The following is a 26288-nucleotide window of genomic DNA, read 5'->3' on the forward strand; positions in this document are numbered from 1 at the left end:
GGGGTCCAGCAGGTGAGCGGGACTGTGAATGCTGATCTGTTATTGTTGGCTCACAAATGTTGAGCAGATGGTATTGATTTTTTGAAAAGATGTTTGGAGCTGTAAAAAAGATAGAAAGTAAAGCCGAAAATGGTGGGGCTTCACAAACAGGCAATAAAAGATTCTACAAAAAAAGTTAGTAAACTCTTGGGCTATTCAACTTTGACAATGTCTTCTTCAATCTGAATCCAGTCCTCTCCTCATGCTTTGAGCTGCCAGCTGCATTTGTTTCCACCCTCACATTGGCCTGTTGGCTCAATTAGTCACTCTGAGCTACAGCTTGCTCTTTTAAGCTTTCACACTCTACACAGTCACTCTAGGTGGTCAGAGAAAGAAATGTGTAGTGGAGGATCTAGAGTAAATGGTAAAAGTCTTGTTCATCAGAAGGAAAAACTTTTGAAGTCAGTGGGAACTCACAGCATGGGGCAGCGGTGAAGCTAGACCCCTCATCAGACTTCAGATGGACACATCCTGTCCTTTTGTAGAATTTTAGATTTACAGTGTTTGATTTACCTCAAGAGCAGGAGAAAAAAATGCAGTAATTTCTATTAAAACTTTATTAGTTTACTAGATTTTTAAAAATACAAACACAAAGCAGTTGTTGAGCACAGTGGTTTAAAAAAGCAATGAGGTGATACTATGAGATGATATTCCACAACTGTAGCCCAAATTGTCATATAATCATTTGATACATCTCAAAGCAAAAAAAAAATTATCCAGAATGAAATGCTCCATAAGTATGCTTTACGTAATGGAAGTCCCTGAAGGAAACTGACCTTCAGGGAATAAGCCACCACTTTAGTTTAAAACCAGAGTAATTAGTCTAATTTTATTTCATTATACCAAAATAAAAATGGAACACTGCATTTATAAATTAGGCTAAATATTTATAGAACTACTCACCAAGATAAAAAAGTGAAAATGGGTGATATAATGTTCTTTATGGACAGATGCTAACAACACTCAGTATATGGGACAATGTCTTATTCTATGGGCAGTTCCATTCAACTAACTGGGGATAACTGGGGAGTAAGTTATAGCATAAATTAAAGCACAAAGTTACCAGTACGTGGTTGTGTGTTAGCAAAATGCCCTCTATGATGGGGCTCCTATCTAGATATTACAAAAATGCACATAAGAAACAAAATAAATCCACGAGCTTTGAAATGTAACTAAAATATCGAGATAATTGAAATCAAGTAAATAAAAAGATCTCTTTGAACTCCAATAATCCATTCTGTTTCCACCATTACTAGCTGTCTTTGACTGCATTTTCATTTTCTCCCAGGTGAATACAAATCAGTAGTGTAAATCTATTCAAAAAAGGACTTTTTCACAGGTGTTGTTAATTTCATGGTTATCTTTTTCTGCAATGGTTTCATAGGCTGCTTTTTCAGGTGCACCACCTTTTTGGGAGTTTGTAGGCCTTTATTAAGTTCAACATGCTCATTGCAGAAGTACTTTACATTTGCTTCTGAGAGATGCAGGAGCACGCTCTCTGGGAGATCCATACATTGTGCGTGGACCCAGTGGCTAGCCCCACTGGAACACAGGATCATTGCAGGCTTGTTAAGTTCTGTTGAATAGAAAGGAACCCAGGTGTTAATGTCAATATTGCAACTGGCAGAGCAGGTGATCCAGTAACCTGTTTCTGATTCATCTTCTTCATCATCTTCATTGTAAGTATCAGTATCAGCATCAAAGCTATTGGTTTCAGCACTAAGACAAAACTCTTCTGAATCTTCAAATGGAAGGGAGTCTCCAGGGTCTTCAGTAAATGTCTGACTGCAAATTTGTGCTGTCAGTTCTTCCTCCTTGTCTTCCTCTGCTCCTTTGCATCTCAAGATGTAGAAGTAGTTTGCATCTGAGATTAACTGTTTGTTGGCTCCTGGAATGCCCAGCAATACAGAACCTTTGCCCATATCACAGCCAAACCACATCCTGCAGTGCTTAATATCTGGTGTCCAGTTTGGGCTTGCCCTTTCAACAATCTCTATCTTATTATCTTCCAGAACTATTGTGTTACACACCAACCGTTTCTGGTTGTCAGACTGGTAGCCCCCGACAAGGATAAATTCGCTATCACTGATTTGAGTCACTATAGCACTTGACACGGACACCCCCCCTGGCAAGATAGTACAGGTCACAGCTGGGCTGCCCAATGGGAGATCAACTGTTAGCTTGTACAAGCTGGGGGACCTGGTGTTACTTTGAAGTGAATGGCCTCCCAAAATGTAGATTGTATCATTTCTAGCAACTGAAACGTGGAAAGAAAGTCCATCTTGAAGCTCTGGAAGGATATATGATGTACAGCACTCAAACTCAAAATCAATAAGAAACACAGATGGCAAACAGTCAATTACGCTGTTCCATTTTTCGGTGGTTCTTTGTGCAAGAGGAGTATATGATCTCCCTCCGAATATAACACTCATGGTTTTTCCCCGGCTATGAACTACATTAATTGTATGCCCATATCTAGCTTCAGGGACATCTCCACTCAGGTCTTTCTCAACACATTGGAAAGTAGCTTTCTTGCTGTTTTTGCTTACCAGACTCATAATGTAAATCTTATCAGAAAGGTCATTGTTAGGCGTTTTCCCACCATGAATGATATACTGGTACTCATCAGACTCTGCATTGCCTCTGAGCATGCAAACAGCAGGGTAGCGGAGGGGGGGCAGGTAACACGAGTCTTTAGAGAAGAAGGCAGGTTTCATTTTGAACTCATTCTGCTTTAAATCGAGGAGAAAAACACCAGTGGGGCAAGATCTCTTTGGCCATCCTTTCTGCCCAAAAAAGAAAACATGCCCATCAAAATTCAGGAGCGAGAAGCCCGGTTGCAGCAACGACGAATTACTGACAGCTGATACCACCTGCAGCGACATTTCATCTGCTGACTGAGCCATCCTGTGGTCAACAGCTGAGAAAAAAACGCAAAAGAAACAGATGAAACATACTTTAGACCCTATAAGAGTTGTTTAACAGTACTTAGATAAATCGTACTAAAGCTGCTTTTCAGTTCACGCTTCTAAGAACCAAAAAAGAGACCCTTTTCTGCAACCCAAAGCGTGAATCAAGCGAGAACTGCGCAGCAGCGCCGCGGGACCGTTCGACCTATAGCGCATAGACATGTGCGCGCACGGCTCCGCGAGGGGCTGAGCAGCGCGTAGGCGCGCGGCTCCGCGGGCTGCTGGGGCCGGTAGTTCCGGTCCGAGCGGGAGGACGCAGGGCAGGAGGGACGAGCGGGAAGGCGGCGGGTGAGTGGGGTCGGGCGGACAGCCCTCCCCTCCCCATCCAGGCCCTCGGGACGTCCTGCCTCCTGGTCGGGGAGCGCAACCAAGTGCGTGCGTGAATGGACGCAGACCTCAGCTGAATATTTTGGAGGTTTGTGAAAAACATCAAGACTTGCCTAAGGACGTTTTGATGGCATCTGTGTATCTAACGCTGTAGGTATCGCTGAAGCATCAAGAGGCAGAAGCTATTAGTGCCGGGGTGAACTCGCACCCTTGTGCTGAACAGCGTGCTCGGCATAAGTGTGGGTCGGTAGTCTCGCTGCCAGGTGTTGTCATAGTGTGATCAAATTCTTTGTCTTTGCTGTTGGTCATGCTTTCATGAGCAAGTTTCAGGCGGTATCTTTTAATTTTTATCTGTTTGTTAAAAAGTCTAGAAGAATTTATGTAGTCAGCCAGGATAGTAACAGTGAATAACTTTGGAGAGCACAGACACCATAGAGGGAAACAACTGCCAGGTTCACTGGCATTGTCCTTTGGTAATGGTGGAGTTGTGCCTTTTAGTAAATACCCAAGTTCTCTGTCCCAGCGTTTGCCAAGGCCCTAGAATTTAAAGGTGTGAACTAGCTTTCATGTACAATGGTTGGAAAAAAAACAACCAAACTTTTACAGTTTAAAATATAATTCCTTGTTTTGAAATCTTTAGGATTCATATTTTCCTTGCTTCTGCTTTTCATTTTGTTGTAACAACAAAACCAAGACACATAAGGATTTTTTAATAAGGAAGGATCAGTATCTTCCAGTTATGTGACATCAAAACCTGGAGACTCTGTAACAACATAGTGTCAGTGAAAGTCACTGTGAAATCATAGGAACTGAAGGCGTTGATTACATCAAATTGTCATCAGTGCATATTCCCTGTACTGCCTGATATGCAAACTGCTGTAGACCAAATGTAGACCTGCCATTAAATGCTTTTAAAGGTAGGTAAGCCTGGTCCGATGCGCTTAGGCCAGAGCACACATTCAGAGTAAGCATAGCCACTACTGAATTGATTTTAAAAATAGTCCATGGAATATTTTATCTTTTTTGCATATTGTGGAATCATTCAAATATTATTGTCAAGTTCTGTTTGCTGTCTAGACAGTCCTAATGCCTCATCCTTGAAGGTGGTAGTTTTTTCTACATTTTAGATTCTGTTTCAGAAGCACTACATTGTAGGTACAGTTCAGTTACAAGTTAATTAAGTTAGTAATCCGTGTTCTGAGCATGTCAGTATGCACAGCAAGTTTTGTTCTTATTATTTGCATGAAGAAATGTTTACCAAGTTATTTACCTTCAGATGATATGCTAAACAGGAATCTCTGCTACTTGTTTCTTACAGCCATTCAAAAATGGTGTTGTTATAGGATCTTGCACTGTTTGATTTACTGGATTAGATTTCCTTTGTCTTTTCTTTCATATTGTGTGGTTACTTAGCTTCTTTGTTTATACTAGATTTTTAGAAAAGTAATATGTCTCCTATACTGAAGATTCTACAAGCACATCTGTAAGTTAGTGTTCTATATTTTGTAATACTGGTGTTCTATATTTGACTGCTGTTTTATATTTTAAGTCTAAAAAGAGTACAAAAAATGGAAAAAAATGTAATTGAAATATTGGCATTCATTTTATATTCTTACATATGCTTCACGAATCTCTGAATATGACAGTTAATTAGTGACCACAGTGTCACAAGCTATTTCCCAAGTATCAAGCAGTACTCAGTTCTTAAGAGTATACTATCTGAAGACACTGTTGCGGATAGAGTGGAGGAAAGAAAAAGGTGAGATTGATAGACACGTAGAAATAAACACACTTAAACACACTTCCTCCTTGGTATCTTTTAATATTTCTTGAACTTTACCGAAGCAAGCAGTTCAGTAAGCAACAGAATATTTATCCTAGATTCTCTGACGAAAGTATCTCCTTAGGCACTTGCTGAAACTGCTTTGGTTTTCCAGGTTGTTTCATGCTAATTATGGTGTTAATAAATGTGGTTGATTTGTGGCTATGCTGACCTCCACTCTAACATTCCATCAGTGCTGATTCCTTTGGGCCACTCATCTGATCCTAAGGAGCTTCAGGGAGGCCAAAAGGTAGAAATCTAAGCTTATAACAAGAAGTTTAAAGTTTTTTTTTTTTTATGTCTTTATGCTCAAAACCAGTCACTATTGAGTTGAATTAGTATGAGTGCCATGTGGAGGGAAATGGAAAAATGTTTTTTTGTGATGCAGCACAAGACAGAGGGGAAAAGATACTATGAAAAGTAAAGATGGATAAACAGAGAAGGGTGGAGTTACGTAAACTCCACCAGTTATGTTAACCATAATTGCCAGTTATGGTTACTTGAGTCATACTTCCTCCTATTTGTTATTTTTATAAAAAATCAACTCCAGGGATTATACAAATAAGTGAGAACCTCAGCATTACTTTTATAACCACTGTATTTGATAAGTGAACTGTAGAGATCTGAGCTAGAAGCTAAGCTAACAGAAAGAAGAAAATTAATATTATCCTCTGTTTTATTTGAAAATCAAACAGTATTTTGAGCTGGTTTTATTAACTTTTTAGTTATTCATATGACAAGAATAGATAACAAGGAATTCAGACTTAGATTCCTTGGGAGATTACTTCTAGAAGGATCAAATGAAGAGAGGAAGTGCTTTTTTAAAAGCATTGTCTAATGTAATTTGGAATGTGCTTAGTATGGAAATAGATAGCATAGTTACAATTTTTTTGTATAGGGTATTGCTTCAGAAACTATGTTAAGTGTTCACTGAGAAGTATAGGATGAATGTGTTTTAGAAATGGTGTAGGATTCAGGCACCTAAACATCAAGGGACATTTCAGATGCCTTTTTTGTTTTCTTATCTTCTAGTTCCAGCTATGGAAGGCAGCAAGCCTCCCGTAGGTCCTAGTAAATCAAGGTTTATAAAATGTCACTAAATTACTGTGTTTAGGCACTGAGTCAGTCCCAAACTGTATTTACTACTTATTATTCTCCTTGACCCTATGTAATATTTGTTCACCTATGTGCTGTGCCTGTTACCTGATTAGGCAACAAAAACATTTTAAATAGCAGAACAATGAATAATCAGTGCTGTTACTTAGCGTGATGTTTCATACTAATATGTCAACATTAAAAAATACTATATTCATAATAATTTCACAGTAATTTTAACACTACCAGATAACAAATGATTTCATCTTAAGAACTGTAGGAAAACTAAAGCACCTTTTGTTTGCACAAAGACGGGGTATTTGAACAGAACTGGCTAGACACTGAGAGAATCGATTGCAGAATAGTTGGTAAACACTGGTAACTATTAAATTCTGTCAGTAGCTTCCAATTATTTTTAATTTGGAGTGAACACAGATATCTGTGGTAGAATTATACATATTTTGCAATATGGTAGATTTTTTTTTTTCTCCTACCTGCAGGCTCGCCCTTTGCAAAATTAAAAAACATACACCTGAAAAGCAAGTGCTATTCCCAGATTCTTCACAATCAAAATCTCATCTAGACACCCACAGAGCTTTGAAGTCCTCCATAAACAGGCTTAAGGAAGGAGATCTTTATATAGTATTTCTCAAAACATTCGCTAAGCGTATCACCCAAGATTGCTTAGGGCAAAACAGTAAGTTAGACGTACCTGGCTGATAGGGTTTTTTTACGTCCTCTGAAAAGTTTCTATATGAATAGAATATATAATTGGGATGTGAATATGAGCACTTTGAGAAATCTTCTCTGACAGCACAGGATGATTGTGGCACGGAGAGACAGCCTGGTGGAGGGGACTGCTTAATTTGCAGATGTGCTCCTGAGAACTTGGTCTACTGTGACTAACTGCCTGTGACTGGGTTTTTTTTTTTTTTTTTCCTTTTCCTCTGTTGTCTTCAGAAGCACAACAAGAAAACCACCAGCTTCCAGAAGCTTTAACTCTTTGCAACAGAACCAGACCAAAGTGACAGATAGTGATGGTAACAGCCAGCCTGTTAGTTAGACTGTAAATGTCTGCAGTATGTGCCCCTTTATAGTTTAATTTTTTACACTGCTAAACCTGACAAGCTGATGATCTTTTTCGAAATATTTCAGAGCTATTGAAATATAAAAATGTAACCTGAAGTAATTTTTGAGTTCAAAGAAAAAATAATTTTAATAGTTAGTAGAAGAAAACAACTCTTGCTGATTGGTGTACTACTGCTTTCCCTGGAGTGTTCCGCTACAAGTATGTAGTAACACTGAAAAGACAAAAGGACATGACAAATGCATGCAACTGAAGTGAGTGAGGGCTGACTAAAAGTCCAATTCAAATACCACTGAAGTCATTAGGAATTTCTTTTTTCTACTTCAGTGGCCTTCTGATCAGATCTTAAAAAAATAATAAAACTTTGCACTTTGCAAAAAAAAAAAACTTTGCAAAAACTGTGGCATTTTGCATCGGTTTCACAGTGCTTTCTCCAACAAAAAATAGTCCTCTGGGAACATACCTTTTCAACAGCCAGCGGCGCTGGGGCACAGAGGAGAAGTCACTTGCATAACATAGGACAGCAAATAAACAGAGAAACCTGGAAAACAACTCACTCTTCATAGCTTCCTTCTTTTGTTTTCCTGGCCTTACTTCACCCACTCCTGAGTTACAATATCACAGTATTTTAGAAATATCTCTCGTTTGAAACTGCTGTGAGAATAGAAGTAGAAAGAGCTTGAAATGTAATTTGATTGGTACAGCAAAGAATACTGAATGTATTCTTTGTATTCATACTGAATGTCTGCGAAAATGGTCTTAAGACGTTGAATAATTGTAATGCTGGTAGGATGTGGTGGTGTTTCTCATCTGAAATATAACAGCCTTAACATCCATATGGGCCTGTTATTTCTGAAACAAATATAAAAGTAGACTGTACTGCACAGTTGACTGCTGAGGAACTTAACTTCCCCCAAATTTAAGGACAATAAGATCACGTTTATTTCTGTTTTCAGTAGCATCTAGATCATATTTGATGGCTTCCTATCCAAGTGTTTGACATAATCTGATCCTTGTTTGGGTTTGTGATCAAAGATCTGGCAAAAGAGTTACAAATGTTTAAGCAAAAAAATCAACCCCCAATTGTGTCTTATTTAATATTTTACTTTCATTTTCTTCTCCTTCTGCCGGTTGATGTGCTTATCTTTAGAATTTTCTTTTTCCATTTACTGTGGCTGAGAAGACAGAGAAATTAAAGTTTGTTGGCAACAGCATGTCAGTTTTGGATGAGAACATGGTCTCTCCAAGCTGGTCTTCTCTAACTGTCAGTGACAAACTACTTTGAAGGAACTTGCAGCAAATAGCTTCAGAATAGTGTAAGTACAAGGCAGGAAAATAATGTTCAGAGCTGTCCAGTCATAGCAAAAATATCTTGGGTTTGCAATCTGTATTTATTTGGCAGAGAACTTGTGCGAAAATGAAACAATAGACTTTTCCTTCACAAATTCTGTTTTGATAACGTAGACGTAGGTAGCATGTTTTTAGCAGGCTACTCACTTTTCTGGAAATGCCTTTTTTAACTTGATTTTCTTCTTCTGCAATTACTTACTTAAAATAATGTGGTTTACATCATCTTCATCCCAAATCATTCCAAATTATTCCAGATTGCGTTGAGATATTTCCAGGCTTTTTGGCATATTTTCTGCCAGTAAAACACAGTCATCTCTGAGGTGGAATGTAGCTGGCTCCCCTTAGGTTGCAGTAATGTAGTCCAGCTCAGCAGTTAAAGGGAAGGCTGCCTTACTTGTTTGTGTTGGCTAAGTCTGCTAGAATGCAAATGTTCTGGATATTTATCCATGACTATGTGCTGAAATCTGTGAAAAAACGGCACAAGGAGTCCAGCATCCTACAGTTTTCAATTTTCTATCTAATTTAAACCCATGAATAAACAGTATTTAACATGTAGGGAATAGGGGTTTATTTGGAGGCCAAGTCTAAAATAGTTGATTGAATTCAGCTTTGTGTTTTGACTGTCAAACCAAAGACGATCGCAGTCCAGGGGACAGTGGCTGCTGTGTTTTAGAGGAGTGCTTGGTGCACGGAAAATGTTACCTTTGTCATAGGCCTCCAGGTAGTCTTTAATAGGAGCAGTGCTTTTGAAGCCATTGGAGATTCATTAGAATGACCTTCTGATCATGTATGAGTTTAACTGTACTGAAATCAAACAGGATCAATGTGCTTGAATTAAAACCCGTGGCTATATCCCTTAAAACTGGGCATAAGAGGCACGTGTTTTTGACTCAGTAGTGCACTAATGCAAGCAGTTGCAGCTCCCATCCTTGCAAATTGGCTGATTCATTAAGTGTGTCCTCCTAAGGCCTCCTCTTGAAGGCAGCTGTCTAACATCCGGTTGGTTTAATTGATATTAGCTGTTCCAGATCACATTGAATTGAGAGTCACTGCAGGAAACCTCATCTGAAAGTTTTTATCCTTAGTAATTGAAAGGTTTTCTTTTAGTTTGTTCCCATACTTCAGTTGACCCACACCTGATCCTGGCCAGAGCTTGCTGCTGTCAGGTTTGCTTCAGGAGCTCTGCGTCCTTTCAGGTGTTGGGTAGCAGGGACGAAATGGGAGAAAAGTAGGGCAGGGTGGTAAAGCAGGGAAGACTTTCCTTTTTAACTGTAACTTTGCAGATGTCTAGACAAGAAGGAAACAGTTGGCTGCCTTTTGGAAAGTGCATAATCTTCCTGTGCTGTCCTACTGAAAATGTTTTATCTTTCTCAGGGCAGGAATGCCCAGAATCACCCTGGTGCACTTTTGTAGTGCCATTGTGGGATGTCAAGGTAGCAACCACAGTCCATAGCTAACAAATATTGGTTGAAGATAGCCTTGAGTTCTGGCTTTACATGCCTCTCTGCACTATGGGGGATGATGATCTGCTCTCCACGCTCCAGCTCTAGCAGTAATTTGGGTGTGAGTATTCTAGTAATATCTACTTTTGCTAGTATGGAGGAAGCACAGGTTTCTGGGCCATTTGTAAGTGGTGTTCCTGATAAGGCTGTGCGTTCATGGTTACATAAACAGCTATGACAATCTGCCAAAAGTGGCAGTCCTGCATCCTTCCCTGGCTCACACCTCATGTTCCTGCTGTCCCTTTCTGCAGTTGCTCAGAATTGTATGGCTGTAAGGCAGATCAGAAAACATGTATTTAAAACAGGACATATGTATTTGCTTAGTTTAGTTTCGGGTTTTATATTGGTAGTTTATTTTATCTGTCCAAGAGATGGGCTGGAATGAAAAGCTGAGGAGTGAAGAGGGAACAAAGGTAGTGGCGGCCCTTTTGGGAGCAGGCTTAAATTGATTCTGATTGCAGTTGTCTGATACAGGCTTATTCCTTTTGCAAAGGTGGTACCCGATTCTTCATTGCTGTAGTAATGTTGTAGCAAATCAATACTCCACTCACTGTTGTGGAAAATGGTAGTATCACAGCAAGGAGTGGAAATCACATATTTTTCTTCAAAAAATACTACTAATCTTTGCTCTTCAAACTGAGTTTACCTTAGCTGATCGCTGATAACTTAGCTGATAATACAGGACCTAGGTCACTCATTTTGTGTGTAATTAGACCAGCTTTCTTGAGCAAAATTTACACAAATATAAGGATACATATACTACATGGGGTGACTTTTAGGGTACTGCTGTCTAGGGGGCAGATTGGGATGTTGTAAAAGCATGCTATTGTGTAGCTCCTGGCCCAGGCCGGAGAGGTGACTCTAATGTCCTGAATCACAGTATACTTTCTCAGTGTCCTTAGGGAGGCAGTAACAAGCTCTGATTCTGTACTTAGTCCATTGACAACTTACTGCACACTTAAGACTTGCCTGTACACCTACTCTGTGAGCAAACTACCCCCTAGAGACGATTTCTGCGTTGCCTTTACCAGCCTGCCCCATCGCTAATGACAACTTTTGTGTTGAGTCTCCAGAATCGTTCTTTAGTGCAGATTGATGTGTTAAACCCTTGTGGATAAGAGGTGTTAATAGAAGTGCTTGTGCTTAGTTCTGTATTGCAGGTTGTAAGGCAGTAGGATTGCTTTTATGAGAGGTTAGCTACATTTGAAGTATTAAAGATCCCTTTGAAAATATTGTGATAGGTGTAGTTACTGTGCCCTCTCTTTAGGGGAGCAAGATCAGGCATTGTCCAGTGGTAACAGGGTATAAGATGTAAAAATAATGTATTTATGTTCAGCCTGATTTGTACAGACATAGGTTATAAAATCTTGAGAACAGGTGTATCTATGTTTTTCCAGAACCTATGAATGATCTATAAATAAACATTTCTGAATATTTCTGGCTTTATTGAGAATGACTTTTGGGAGAGCAGATTCATAGTCTGGAAACTTGATTTTAACCTATGCCAGAAGCACTAGGGAAGCATATTTTTTTTCCTAGAAAAATAAAATTATATAACATTTTAATAAGTTTGTAGAGAGGATTAGCTTATTTCTCTTTCCATTTGAAAATGAAGAATCTTGTTTTTTCTTCCCTTGCCTATATTGTATTATATTTTTTTTACAAAAAACCTAATAAAGCACTCAGAAATGCATCATTAGACAGGAAGCCTATATTCTACCACATTTTTTTTTGTTTAGTAGAACTAAAAACTGCATAATTGAAATCATGCTTATATCACTTGACCTGCCTCTGTGATTCCATGGAGGGATTTCTTCTTTGGCTTAAACTGCTGGGAAGAGAAATGGATTTTGAGAAATAAAATTGATTTTGCACAGTCTGCTGCTGATAAGCAAGTCTTTATGAATGATTGCCTCAAGAAATCTCATTACGGTAATTTGGATGGAGGAGCAGGAGTGAAATGCAAAATAAAGTATAGTTGCTGCTTGAATGCATCCCTTACTGATATTTGATTCTAAAACTATCTAGAGCCAGCATGGGGAAAAGATCAGGTATCCTTGCCTTACTTTCCTTGAAACCTCAAGTTTAGTTTGATGCCTTTTGGGAAAGATAAGTTTTTTTGATATCAGTAGTAGTTACTCTTTAGCAGAACAATGCAGTCATTTCATTCATAAAGGTGTGATTGTATCCAGTTAATAAATTGTGGGTGTTTCCAGTCCATTCTTGTACATTTTTTATTTTTTTCTCATGACAGTTCGAAGAAGTCATTGCCTTGAGCCTGTATATCGGATGATTGCTGAAGCCTTTTACTTGTGTAGAATCTGTTGGTTAGCTCCTTAGCAAAGGTGAGAATCTCCTGGTCAGCCTGGTTTCAGCTGTTTGCATCACAAAACTTCTCTGTAGTTGACACAGTATGGTGTCTATTTAAGACTCAGTGATAAAGTAGGTAGGAATCAGTTGAAAACCAAAGTGGAATGAAAATGAGAAGTAGAAAAACCTTGACAGGTTGAGATATGTTTCGGAACACTTCTGTTGTTCCATCATTGTAACTGTATGTTTGGTTCCAGCGATAGTAGATGTTTTCCAAATGCTGTTCGCTGTAGTTGTTTTTATTTAGGATGGTGCAATAGCACCCTGCATTTCTTCAAAATAACTGAAAACAGGGAGGGACAGGTAGTTTTAGCTGCCAGTCTTTCTTCTCTATTGTTTGAGTGAATGGCTGTACTTCTGACAGAACCTAAGCTTTTATTAGGACCTAGCTGATTTTTACTCTCCATGGTGATGATTCTGTAGATGAAAATAACAGTTGTGCAAGAGAAGATTTGGTTGGTTGGACTATCACCTCAGTAATCTCTTCTGCATTTCTTGCTTTGGACTTTTTTAAGCAACCCTGTGATGTTCTCTTAAAATGCAATGGAGGATGGATACCAAAATGACAAATAGGATTTTCTCCACTCTTTTCCAATTTAGGGTTTATTAAAATATGAATAATTTAGTGAAGTCACATTCCAAAATACATTCTTTTTTTTTTCTTTGGAAGAAAAAATGTGGCATTACCTGTGAATTACAAGTTATTTTATTTTCTTGAGCCAAGATAAATACCTTTGACATAGTTGATAGCAGTTCTTATATACTACTGCCTGTAATGCTACACTGGCTATATTGGAGAGCTGTTCTGGATTTACTGCTTTGACTTGAGTAAAACTTTGTTCCATTTTCTGGTACAAAAAGCTGTTAGTCTTGAGAAAGTAATCTTTTCCTGTGTATGAAATAGCCAGGGAATTTTCTTGTGGGTTTTTTTGTTGTTTTTATTTTTGTTTGTGGTTGTTGTTTGTTTTTTTGTGGGGTGTTTTGTTTTCTTTTTTTTTTTAGTGGCTGTAGAATGTGGCACTGAGAAAGCTGGCATTCAGTTTGGTTAAGGATAGAACTGTTGCCCCGTATTGCTTTTCAATTTTCCAGCTTCGTAGAGCATTTTTGAGTAAAGGAATATAAACCTTCTTGCCACCCCTCCTCTAATTTGCATATAAATAATTTAAACTCTTTGTGACTCAGTTTTTTTTTTATCTGTCATTTGAAATAATGTTTGTTTGCTCTTCCTCATGGGACTATTGTGAAGTTTATTTCATTGATGTTTATAAAGGTCTTATAAAGTCAGCTGGGGATAGCAAGAATGAAACTGGAACTGTGGAGTTAGTTATTCCAAGGACCAGTCAACTGGGAATGAACTCTATTTCCTTTATGAGGGCTGAAGGTTCGTCAGCCCAGCTGAAGTGCATTTACACCAAGGCACACAGCATGGGCAATAAGATGGAGGAGCTGTAAGCTGTTGTAGGGCAAGGTGACTATGATGTTGCCATCACAGAAATGTGGTGGGATGACTCATATAACTGGAGTACAGCTATGGGGGGGTATAAACTCTTCAGGCAGGACAGGAAGGGTAGAAAAGGAGGTGAGATAGCCCTCTATGTTAAAGAGTGCTTCGATACCCTTGAGCTGGATTATGATAAGGAAGGGACTGAGTGCTTATGGGTTAAAATCAGAGGAGCCCACAAGAGGGCAGACATTGTGATGGGAGTCTGTTACAGACCACCCAGCCAAGAGGAAGCAGCTGAAGAGCTCTTCTATAAAGAGCTGAGGATGGTCTCTAAATCTCTACCTCTTGTCCTCGTGGGAGACTTCAACCTTCCAGGTATCTGCTGGGAGTACAGAAAGAAAGGAAGCAGTCTAGGAGGTTCCTGGAGTGTGTGGAAGACAACTTCCTCACACAACTGGTTAGTGAACCAACAAGGGAGGATGCCTTCCTGGACCTGCTGTTTGTGAATAGAGAAGGTCTTGTGGCAGATGTGATGGTTGGGAGATGCCTGGGACTAAGCGATCATGAGATGATAGAGTTTTCAGTTCTAGGTGGGATAAAGAAGGGAATTAGCAAAACAGTCACATTAAACTTCCAGAGGGCAGACTTTGGCCTGTTCAGAAGGTTGGTTGGCAAAGTCCCATGGGAGACAGTCCTTCAGGGCAAGGGAGCCCAAAAGGGCTGGGTGCTCTTAAAAAATGGAATCCTGGCAGCTCAGGAGCAAGCCATCCCTATGTTCCAGAAAAGGAGCCGGTGAGGGAAAAAGCCAGCTTGGTTGAGCAGGGAGATCTTGAGATGCATCAAAAAGAAGAAGAAGGTCTATGAGCTTTGGAGGAAGGGGCAGGCTTCCCTGGGTGGACTACAGGGAGGAAGTGAGACTGTGCAGGGAAAATATCAGGAGGGCTAAGGCCCAACTAGAAATCAAATTGGCTAAGTCTGTGAAAGATAATAAAAAATCTTTCTACAAATACATGAACAAGAAAAGGAGCACTAGGGAGAATATTCAGTTCCTATTGGATGCAGAAGGAACAACAGTGACAGGGGATAAGGACAAGGCTGATGTACTTAATGCCTTCTTTGCCTCAGTCTTTAATAGCAAGGAAAGTTGTTCCCTCTGTGTACAAACCCAGGAGTTAAAGGAGCAGAATGAGGCTCCCATGATCCAAGAGGAGGCGGTGAGAGACTTGCTTGCCCAGCTAGACACGAACAAGTCTATGGGGCCGGATGGGATCCACCCAAGAGTATTGAAGGAGCTGGCAGATGTCCTTTCCAAACCCCTTTCCATCATCTTCCAGCGGTCCTGGCTGACTGGGGAAGTTCCACTAGACTGGAGGCTGTCTAATGATGTGCCCATCTACAAGAAGGGTTGCAGGGAGGATCCAGGGAACTACAGGCTTGTCAGCCTGACCTCAGTGCCAGGGAAAGTCATGGAACAGGTGATCTTGAGTGCTATCATGAAGCACATGCAAGAGAACCAGGTGATCAGGCCCAGTCAACACAGGTTCAGGAAAGGCAAGTCTTGCCAAACTAACCTGATTGCTTTCTATGACAAAGTGACTCGACTACTGGATGGGGAAAAAGCTGTGGGTGTAGTCTTCTTGGACTTCAGTAAAGCCTTTGACACAGTTTCTCACAGCATTCTGCTTCAGAAACTGTCTGCTTCTGGCCTGGCACACAGGAGACACAGGCACACACTCTCCTGGGTCGAAAACTGGTTGGATGGCCGGGCCCAGAGAGTGGTGGTAAATGGAGTTAACTCCAGCTAGAGGCCAGTTACAAGTAGGGTTCCTCAGGGCTCGGTACTGGGTCCAGCCCTGTTCAATGTCTTTCTCAATGACCTGGATGAAGGCATTGATTGCACCCTCAGCAAGTTTGCAGATGACACTAAGCTGGGTGGAAGTGTGGATCTGCTGGAGAGTAGGGAGGCTCTGCAGAGGGATCTGAACAGGCTGGACCACTGGGCTGAGGCCAATGGCATGAGGTTCAACAAGGCCAAATGCCGGGTCCTGCACTTGGGGCACAACAACCCTATGCAGTGCTACAGACTGGGGGAAGAGTGGCTGGAGAGCTGCACAGAGGAGAGTGACTTGGGAGTAATGGTTGACAGCCAACTGAACGTGAGCCAGCAGTGTGCCCAGGTGGCCAAGAAGGCCAATGGCATCTTGGCTTGTATGAGAAACGGTGTGACCAGAAGGTCCAGGGAGGTTATTCTCCCTCTGTAATCGGCACTGGTGAGACCGCACCTTGAGTACTGTGTTCAGTTCTGGACCCCTCACCACAAGAAGGATGTTGAGGCTCTGGAGCGTGTCCAGAGAAGAGCAACGAAGCTGGTGAGGGGGCTGGAGAACAAGTCTTATGAGGAGTGGCTGAGAGAGCTGGGGTTGTTTAGCCTGGAGAAGAGGAGGCTGAGGGAAGATTTTATTACTCTCTACAACTACCTGAAAGGAGGCTGTGGAGAGGAGGGAGCTGGCCTCTTCTCCCAAGTGACTGAGGACAGGACAAGGGGGAATGGCCTGAAGATCCGCCAGGGGAGGTTCAGGCTGGATATCAGAAAAAAATTCTTCACAGAAAGAGTCATTGGGCACTGGAACAGGCTGCTCAGGGAGGTGTTCAAGGAACGGGTCGATGAAGTGCTTAGGGACGTGTTTTAAGGGAGTGTTAGGAATGGTTGGACTCGATGATCCAATGGGTCCTTTCCAACCTGGTGATTCTATGATTCTATGACTTGGAGATCCCAGTCGCCAGGTGCCAAAGAAAAACAAAAGGCTGTTATTACCATTTTCTTGATTGAATTAATGTATAGTTCTTTATTTGTTGACACTAGCCTTACAGATCACTGCAGTCTTTCATATAATGAAATTTACCTCAAATCATGACTATAATAATGGAACAGTAACAGGGACTAAAAGGCATTGCTTCCCTCTGAAACCACAGTAATTTGCATACTACTTCAGAGTCTGGTAAATTATGTTCTGCCTGATCAGTCCACCAGAGAGATTAATACTGGTTTGTTTTTTGTAAAACATTTAGTGAACTTTAAGTCATGTGAGTGTGCATGTATTTTGATATCTTTAGACCGTTAGTCATCTTTACAAGTTGGCCATCCAACAAAATTAGTGTTTGACATTTTTTTTTCCCTGCTGCTCTCTGAAAAATTCTTGTTTGATCTTGTTTAACTTTAAAGTCAGGTTGGTTGCTTCTCCTTGGTGTAGCTGATTTGAAGTTTTACTGAGGATTTAAGTTCTTGTTCCCAGAAGACACATCTTAATACTGGGATGAATCAAGAGCAGAAAAATGGGAAAACATGAAAATCAAGCACTTGGTGTACAATGCATTCTTATGACTTTATCACATTTATATATGCAGTCTTGTCACTTACATTTTTTTAGTTAAGTTGGCACTGTGTGAGACAGTGTGTTAGTTAAGTGTGCCTGCATTGTCACCTGTGTTTTTTTGCTTCTAGTGGTTTGGTCCTATGTGTATGAAAAACTTGTAAGATTATTAACTACTTACAATCATACAGCTGTTAAAATGTGTTTACACAGCTTTTATAAGTGAGGGGCAAGCTTAACTTCACCATACTTCACTTAGAGCTGTTTCAGGGCCATTACTTCCCTTAGAATCTGTTGAAGAAGGGTAGAATAGATGACCCTGAGAACTACAAATGTGTCAGCCTCACCTCTGTGCCTGGGAAGATCATGGAGCAGATCCTCCTAGAAAATATGCTAAAGCACACAGAGGACAGGGAGGTGATTAATGGCAGCCAGCATGGCTTCACCAGGGGCAAATCCTGTATGACCAACTCAGTGGCTTTTCCACAGGAGGGCTACAAGGATGATCAGAGGGCTGGAGCACCTCACGTATGAGGACAGGCTGAGAGAGTTGGGCTTGTTCAGCCTAGAGAAGAGAAGGCTCATAGGAAATCTTATAGTGACCTTCCAGTACCTGAAGGGGGCCTACAGGAAAGCTGGAGAGGGGCTATTCATAAAGGCTTGTGGGGGTAGGACCAAGGTGAATGGGTATAAACTGGAGAGAGGCAGATTTAGACTAGACATTAGGAGGAATTTCTTCATGATGAGAGTCATAAGGCAGGGGAACAGATTGCCCAGGGAAGTTGTGGATGCCCCTTCCCTGGAGGTGTTCAAGGCCAGGTTGGATGGGGCCTTGGGCAGCCCGATTTAGTGGAATGTCCCAGCCCATTGCAGGGGGGTTGGAACTAGATGATCTTTAAGGTTTCTTCCAAGCCTAACTATTCTATGATTCTAAGTGATGAAGATGGGCTGGAAAGAAGCTATGTGGCTGAAGACTGGAGCTTTAAATTCCAGAAGAGCCTTTATGTGGTTCCATTAGCTCTCAGCATTTGTTCCATTTTCAGGAGTGGTCTTCGCCTTCCTACATGGCTGCCTGGTTCCATCATACCCTCCAAAATCTGGATTTAGTGGCTTTGGTGGTACAGTGAGCAGTGGACTTGCAGAATGATGAATTCAGTCCAGGTTTTGAACGTACAAGTGTCCCAGTTGTTAAATCCAGCAAGCTAGTGAGTGATGTCACTGTTTCTACAAAGAAGGCAGAGGTTGTAAGACTGAACAATTTAAAATGAGGGGGAATGAACATCATTGAGGGAGGCTGGCACTCATATTACCCAAGGACATACATTTCAGGCATAGATGATCACAATCTCTCCCTTTGTACTTAGAATTATTATGTCCACTTGAATTTTGGAAGAAATGTTGTGTCAAGTCCCACTGATGAGATCAGAACTTCACAAAGAGAGAAGAAAAATTTGACACCGAATTGAACTGCTTGCTACAATCTGATGCTCATCTATATGAATTAGGGACTGTTCAGTTAGTTGGTTTTCTGCCTACAGATACATACAACTCCTTTCTGTTGCAGGAGGAGCCTACTAAAGCAAATGCACCTGTTCGACTGTCAAGGTCTGGATAATGGGAGAGCAACTGTTAAACAACTGTGTCCTTGATCAATTTATTAATAGACACGAGCAGTCATATGAAGAGTTTGTAAGTACACTCGCTTATCTTTTGAAAGGTATGTAACTTCCCAAATCTCCCATTAGAAATTGCAGCCAGAGAGGAAGCTAAAAAGAGGAACAGTAGTGTTTAGTGTTGTTCTGCTTCTTTCTAGCTTTGTGACCCTAGGCAAATCTTTGTGGTGCTTTTGTTTCTCCTGTCAGCAGTAGGATCTCAAAGGACAACTTTCCTTAGCGTGGTTCACAAACTGCTGAGGTAGGTCTCTACGGGTGTTTTACTATGTTTTGCTTGCATAAGGGAGGTGGGAGAGTGTGCACTGTTTGGAAGGATAGGTTTTTCCTAAGTATGTCCTGCATTGTTTTACTGGAGGAGTTTCATAGCCTAAGGGAAATACTTAATATGACTACGTGGCCTAAAATTAGGAGTGTGCAATTTGGATATGTTCACAGATTTACTAACACTGGTATGTTGTACTACTCTGTCGTGTGCACCAAGCTAATAGATAAATTGGATGAAGGCATGTCAGGACAGCAGATCGGGATGATTAGACTGAAAAAGTCTCATGCTCTGCAGGTGAAGTAAAAGGTGAGGCTTAACCTTAATCTGAGCATTGCTGAATTACAGACAGTTCAGGTGTGGATCCCAATTCTGTAGCTTAGTTATATTTCTTTTGTCAGTTACCATAAAAATACTTACAATTCTCTTTACCACTGCTTTGCATTAAAATTGATGTCCTCATCTTATTGAAGAAGCACTGTAAGCACTGTATTTTTCAGTTATAGCATGTGGCATGCTCCATTGATTGGCGCTCAGAAGACTGTCCTGTCTTTGTCCTTCAGGCAGAACTAACCAAGTCACAGGCACTGAGCAGAAAACTAGTTGGGGAGTTGAAGTTGCCATAGAAATACTCTCGTGGCAAACTTCTATCTCCTCCCAATAAAAAGAAGAGAAAGGAGATACTGGGGGAAGAGATAAGAGAATTGAAAATTAGGTTCTGATCATCTTCATGTATGATTGATACATTGCGGGTAACCTCCTATTTTAGAAGTATGCTGCATATCATGATGCTACCTGCAAACAGCTTCAGCATGTATTTCAGTCACTTTCATTGTCACTATAGCGTCTGCCACTAAAACTGTAGAGATAGTAGAGCTATAGCTGAATCAGATGCTTAGAAATGCAGTTTTCTGTTCTGGTGTAAACAAAACATCTCAGCTTGTTTTCCTCCCACCTTTATTTTCCTTTAAAAATACCCAAAGGTGCTAGTTTGCATTATAAACTAATGACCTGCAAAAGTTCCACTTAAAGTAGAAGGCATTTTAGCATCAGAATACTGCAAAATACTTTGTAAAATATCACATTCGTAGTTGCTTAATTTTGTATTTGAAAAATAGACATTTGGCTTTATTTTTTTTTTTAAGCAGCTATGATAGCTTAATAAGACTATCTGCTAATAGGCTCCGGAAGTTTTCACTTTTATGTGAAAATACTCCGGTAACTGTCAAGTAAACTCTGACTTTCACTGGTTCAAGAAAATTACATTACGTTATTAGAATATTGTCTTCTTATATATAAATTTGTGGTACTCCCTTTGGTACTCTATAGACTAAGAATAGAGATCCTGTTCTTCCTTGTGTTATTTGAAAAGATGTTCTCTTAGCTCCAGTAGAACAAGTTTTTGGAGGCAAAATAAGGTCCTCCTAAATTCTGTGTAATTCATTTATAACTGAGAACTTTCTTAATCTGTTTTATTGATTCTGTAATGGATGAATACTTAAGGGCTAGGTTGAATTCTAGTAAGTTTCTTAATTTTCCTGTGTACAGCATCCGAAGTGTGGTTTTTAGTAAAAAAAAAATAATATGAACAAAATGAATAGATAGGTGAAAGAGCTGGTGAACCCATGGAATATAGTTTAGTGATTAGAGCACAGGTCCAGAAAGATGAATTTTTTCATGCTCATTGTAAAGCTTTGCAGAAGTTTTCAGCATCTGGAAAAAAATCACCATGTCATGTGGAAATCCAAAGCAAAGATATTGGTAAGAGGAATAATTTGATTAGTAATTTATTTTAATACATTCATTTGTACTCGTCTTAGAATCATTGAATCCCCTTATGCTTCTGCCAAGTTATATATTCAATTTTGTTAGTTGGGTCTTTTGGCTTTGAGTATAAAACTAACAATTATGACATTTGTTTTGAGGTTGTACAATGTCAGTATGTTTTTTAAGTCCAAAGAAAAATTAAGAGTGATTTCTTGACTGTGCAGTTGAAAAAGCCTGAGAAGACTTGGATTTGCAAAGGAATCGATGACAGAGATTTCTGTAGATGTGGTCTGTGAGTGGTATCTTCAAAACTAAATGCTTCCTAGAACAACTTTGAACAAAATCTCACGGAATTAGACCCAGACCCCCCTTTTTAAAAATACTACCATTCAGGGCAAGAAGGTCTTTCAGATCTTAGTAAGAGTGTTAAAGTGTTTGAAATCTGCTGGAGACAACCATGATGTCCAAGATTAGAAGGCAACATCTGCTCATTTTTCTAAATTCAGAGGAAGATTGGGAAATTCACTGGAGCATAAAATATCTCTGACTTTCTACAAAAAATACAGACACCCCCAGAAAAAAGATGGTTCAAGCTTCAAAATTTTCAACTAGATTTTAAATTATTCCTCTCCTGTTTTTAAAAATATGTGATCCTGGATCAGTCAGCTGCATAGAAAATTGCTGCCACAAATAGAATTCTTACCCAAACCCAGATTTAGATTCACTATTTTATCATGATTCTGGGCACTTGACCACTAGGATTAAGTTCAGTCCATTCCTGCTGTTAATTTTGCTCTATTTCATATATCTCACATTGCTTTGCAGTGTATTGAAGTCTGAGGACTTTGATCAGACCCATCTTAAGCAGATTTGGGTCTATTCCTTGTAGCCTCAGTGCTGTTGTTTTTATGCTTCTGTGCCAAGCAGGCTGTTAAGCAAAGGAAGTTCGAAGGTGGCTGACTACTTCTCTGCTTCCAGGTGGCATGCAAGAGCCATATTCTGTGTTTTGATCAGATGAATTTAATTCCATAGTGAATGCTGAGCAATGTATTTAGTTCTCAGTCTATTTGATGGTAGCTATCTGCTTCCTTTTTTTGTTAACCATGTTTAGGAGAAACAAACAACTTTAAGCTTCCTATATGAGTGTCAGTGGAAGCACCTCACAAATGTGAGTCTTAAGAGGAGAAAGCAGAAGACTATATAAGAAATGTCAGTAAGTTCACTTTAATTTTAAAAATGGACCAGTAGGACAATGCTAACCCAAAGAGACATCTTATTCCTTCTTATGAGTGGGTTTGCCAATAAAAGCAACGAGGTGGTTCAATAAAACTAATTAAATTAATCTGTAATCACCAGGGAACTTAAGCAGGGCATGAAATACGGAAGCAGCATCAATTCAGAGCTTTTTGTTGATGTATTGTGCCGGATCATTGGAAAGAACTGATTGGGAGGAAAAAATTTGCAGTTTTCTATTGATCATAGATTTGGTACCTATCTCTATGAAACCTTCATTCAATATAGTATAAAACCACATATGATACAGTACACCCAAATGTAGAAAACCCCCAGACAAAGAGACGCAAACAGCAGAATTTTTTTTTTAAATCATATCTTATCTGTTTCGTGGATATTTTTTGTCCTTAGATCTCAGTGGTATTTGCTATGCAAAGTACTTCATCTCTACTGACAGAAAAAAAACTAGGCGTAAAGGCGCAGAAGCTCACTGGCAGCACCAGGAAAGGACGAAGGCACTTGGTTTCCTGGAAACTTTGACAGCCCTTAAACAATAGTGCTTCCCTAATAGCAAGTCTTTGTTCTTTTTTTTGTGATGGCTTATTATTACTAAACAATTTCTAAGGATTGTTTCTGATGGAAAAAAATGTAATTTCATTCTGTTGCATAATTTACATTTTCTACAATGTAGAAAAGGGAAATATTTGGTAATTTTTCCTGTTGATACTTTGATACAGATTCCATCATATAGTGGCATATTGGCTGTGTTTGGATTTGGTAGTACTGTAAGAAGCAGTAACACAGAATGAACTCTTGCTCTAGCTTATCTCCTTACCTGGAAAGGCATTGGAATGTGCTAAATGTAGCTGTTGGCTAAGTTCCATGTCATTGCAGTGAGTAGAAGGAGCACTGTTAGTCCTCTTCTCCAGATGTGGAAATGACACAAACCAAGCAACATCAGAGATCAGAGCTGTATAGTGGCTTGACAGGACAGTCAGAAACAGAAATTGAGTGACCTCACTTCCGGTTTAGTGGTGAACTGTTTATAAAATTGTGTTGCTTTTCTGTGTCCAGTACAAAATCACATAGAAATATCTGTTTTCAAGAAAGTATGTATTTGCCTTTAAATAAATAAAAAGAAAGGCCTTTTTGAAGATGCCTTGATGTCTTAATTATAACATCCAAAATCGAGCATTTTTTAAACTCCTAGACTCTCTGACATTTTATTAATTTGTTCCCACCTGCTGTAATCTTTGTATAATCTTATTTGTTAAGAAAGGTATACTTTGTAGGAGATGTCAGATGCTTTTAATTATATACAATTCACTTGTTTCTTGTAGTGCTTATCTACCTATCTACTAGTGCTGAATTCTTTCAGAATGCAAGTATGCAGAAGGTTTTCAGAATCAGTTCTGAAAAGTCCTGGTTTATTAGTATATCACCTTTATATATCACAGTTTAAAGCTCTTCCTAAACTATCCCTCAAACATAATTTCTGAAATGTAACACATATTTGCATTCTACAAAGGACAGTGTAGATTTTCTGAAGCCACCAGAAGCAGGCCCACCTTTATCCACCTCTGGAAAATGTCTTCTAGCTTTTCTATCTTGATACACTGTTAAATTATAATTGCAAAATACTATCAGTACAGCTTGTGCCTTTACAAAGCTGTTTTTTTCTCCCACCACATGAACGCTCTTTATTGTTAGGACTAGAAATCTGATCTAATATGTATTGCTTGATAGTAATAGATACCACTTGATCCCTGGTAGATATTAAGAGCTGTAGCTCCCTTAATAGGACTCCGCTGGTTAATAGAAGATGAGAATCTGCTCTAAAATTTGTGTCATGTTTTTCTGAATTTTTAAAAGATTATTTTTCATAATAATCTATTGCAAGTAGCAGGATTTTGCTCATGGCTGGCTGCTGAAATGGTCAAGTGCACATTTGCCTTATTTAGGTATTATAATATTCAAATGGAGAAGGTATCCAGCAGCAGCACGGTTGAACTGTGGAAGAGTAATGCGTATTTTTAAATTATCAGCAGGGTTGAATGTGGTATAAACACAAAATATAGCCCCTTTTCTAACAATGACACTTCTAAAGCACAACTGAGATGTATATATTGGTACAAATAAACACTAATACTACAACATAAAAGTTCCATTAAGGGAAAAAAGGAAAGATGCTAGTACAGTAAAAGAACAATTAGACTGTTGAAAATTAATTACCGAGTTAGTTTTGAAGAAGTATTGCTGTACTTTAAGCTAAAGCAGGTGTGTGAGAGTGGCTGAAATATACTTGACAGTAACAGTAATTTGTCTTTCCCCTGAAGGAGCACATAAAAATCCTTTCCTGTATAGTATTTAAACATACTACAGTAAGGGAAGTATAAAAACATGGCAGTAAAAAATAGTAATTTGAAGTTAAGAGTTTATCCTTTTAAATCAGAAATAGTCCCACTGAGACTACTTGCCTCAGTTCATGGAATATGTATTTATCCTAGTTGGCGTCATGGTGTAGTGAAATTTCCTTAGGAAATTGGCATTACCGAGAAACAAATCAAGCCCTTAGAGTAATTATTATATTGGAGTATTATAGTACAGGTTATAGTAATTGCTATATTACTGATTTTTTTCCTTTTTTTTTAAAGAATTTTAAAAAATACTTTTTGCTGATTATTTTTTATTTAATTAGGGTAAAATCAAAGACATTAGGGAAAAAGGCTTCACGAGCTGAATCTCAGTTCTGGTGGAAAGAAGGAAGAGTTCCAAAGGGATGAGTGAGTTGTACTGGGGAAATACAGCATTTTAAAGAAAGGGGATTCAGTAGCAAAAATGCCCTTGTTAATTGGAGGTTAGGTGTAGAAATGGAAGACTGCGGTGTTTGATGACGGAGTCGACGGGAGACAAGCACATCCGATGATGATCAACAAGTCTCAATTTATTGATACGATAAGCATGCTTCTATAATAGCAGTAATAAGGCTCATACATATTGCAAAAGTAAGGCTCATCATTGGTCCGATACAGAGTGTCAGCCCTGCCTCTATTGCTACATTCCTAGGATGTTTGTGGTTTTTCTAGGTCCTGTTTTTATCTCCTGTTATCGCCTAACTTCTTGCTCAAGGAGACTGTGGCCTTGTACGAGGCTTCTATTATTTCACCAGCTGTATTTTCTCACGTCCCTTCTCCTCAAGCCACATCTCTACAAAAACTCTCCACAGTTTGACATGTTGGACTTTCAAATTGTGTTACAAATACTAATTTGCACACTTAGGCAAGTAAGTTTTTATTTGCTGTATAGGTCAAGTTAATTTGGCAGAAGAGCTCTGCTTGGTCAGTGCTACTGCGAGATTACTGTCATTGAAATTAGTGAGGACTTTGGTAAAGTAAGATTGGAATGAGCAATTCAGATGCTGAGGGCTGGCAGACATGGTACAGTATCTGTGGAGCATCCACTGCCTTTTTGGGTGGCAGCAGAAGGGTAAGCAGGATGCCCTAAGACTCTTAAAACAGCACTGCATAATGCACCTCAATTGCACCTGGACTGCTCTTACTTATGGACAGGCACATAGGACTCTCATGCTAAAATCCTCCAGGTACTTACTGGGGTACTTGGGCTTTTTGTCATGAAAAGCTGGACAAACTGCATTGATTTAGAGAGATTTATGCTTTCAAATACATGGAAATGGGAAGACAGCTCAGAACAGGTTTTCCAGGCTAAATAGCTTTAAAATAAAATATTACATTTCATTCTCAGCTGGGCAGTATGCAAGCAGAGGGAGGCTGCAAGTTTTAATTGGGTTACTGCAGAAAATCTTGGAGCTTGTGATTGAATTATCAAAAAGAAACTGAAGGCTTTAAAAATTATCTTCCCAACAAATTGGATTTTTGGCCTTGAAATCTGTTTTTTCCTCTTACAGCTTGGCTTTTCAAAGAATCACAGAGTGATGGGGATTAGAAAGGACCTCTGGT

At 39.5% G+C, this 26288-nt stretch overlaps 2 protein-coding genes across 2 annotated transcripts in view; one reads left to right on the plus strand and one right to left on the minus strand.

The window, feature by feature from the left end:
* Positions 1–1067: 1067 nt before the first annotated feature.
* On the minus strand, positions 1068–7066 carry RAG2 (recombination activating 2). Its single transcript, XM_009557572.2, has 2 exons — positions 6965–7066; positions 1068–2959 (listed from the first exon to the last, which is right to left on the minus strand). The coding sequence occupies exon 2, from the start codon at positions 2943–2945 to the stop codon at positions 1353–1355; it is 1593 nt and encodes a 530-aa protein (XP_009555867.1). The 5' UTR covers positions 2946–2959; positions 6965–7066; the 3' UTR covers positions 1068–1352.
* IFTAP (intraflagellar transport associated protein) overlaps positions 3256–26288 on the plus strand; it is a 50416-nt gene continuing 27383 nt past the window's right edge. Inside the window, 2 exon segments of the mRNA XM_054068846.1 lie at positions 3256–3485; positions 18941–19065. Of these exon segments, the coding sequence (XP_053924821.1) occupies positions 18991–19065 (75 nt within the window). The 5' untranslated portion in view covers positions 3256–3485; positions 18941–18990.

The sequence above is a fragment of the Cuculus canorus genome, chromosome 5, assembly GCF_017976375.1.
Source record: "Cuculus canorus isolate bCucCan1 chromosome 5, bCucCan1.pri, whole genome shotgun sequence".
In the NCBI taxonomy this organism is placed as follows: Eukaryota; Metazoa; Chordata; class Aves; order Cuculiformes; family Cuculidae; genus Cuculus; species Cuculus canorus.

Excerpts from the sequence above, each read along its gene's own strand:
- RAG2 (XM_009557572.2), bottom strand. The coding sequence starts at position 2,945 with ATGGCTCAGTCAGCAGATGAAATGTCGCTGCAGGTGGTATCAGCTGTC.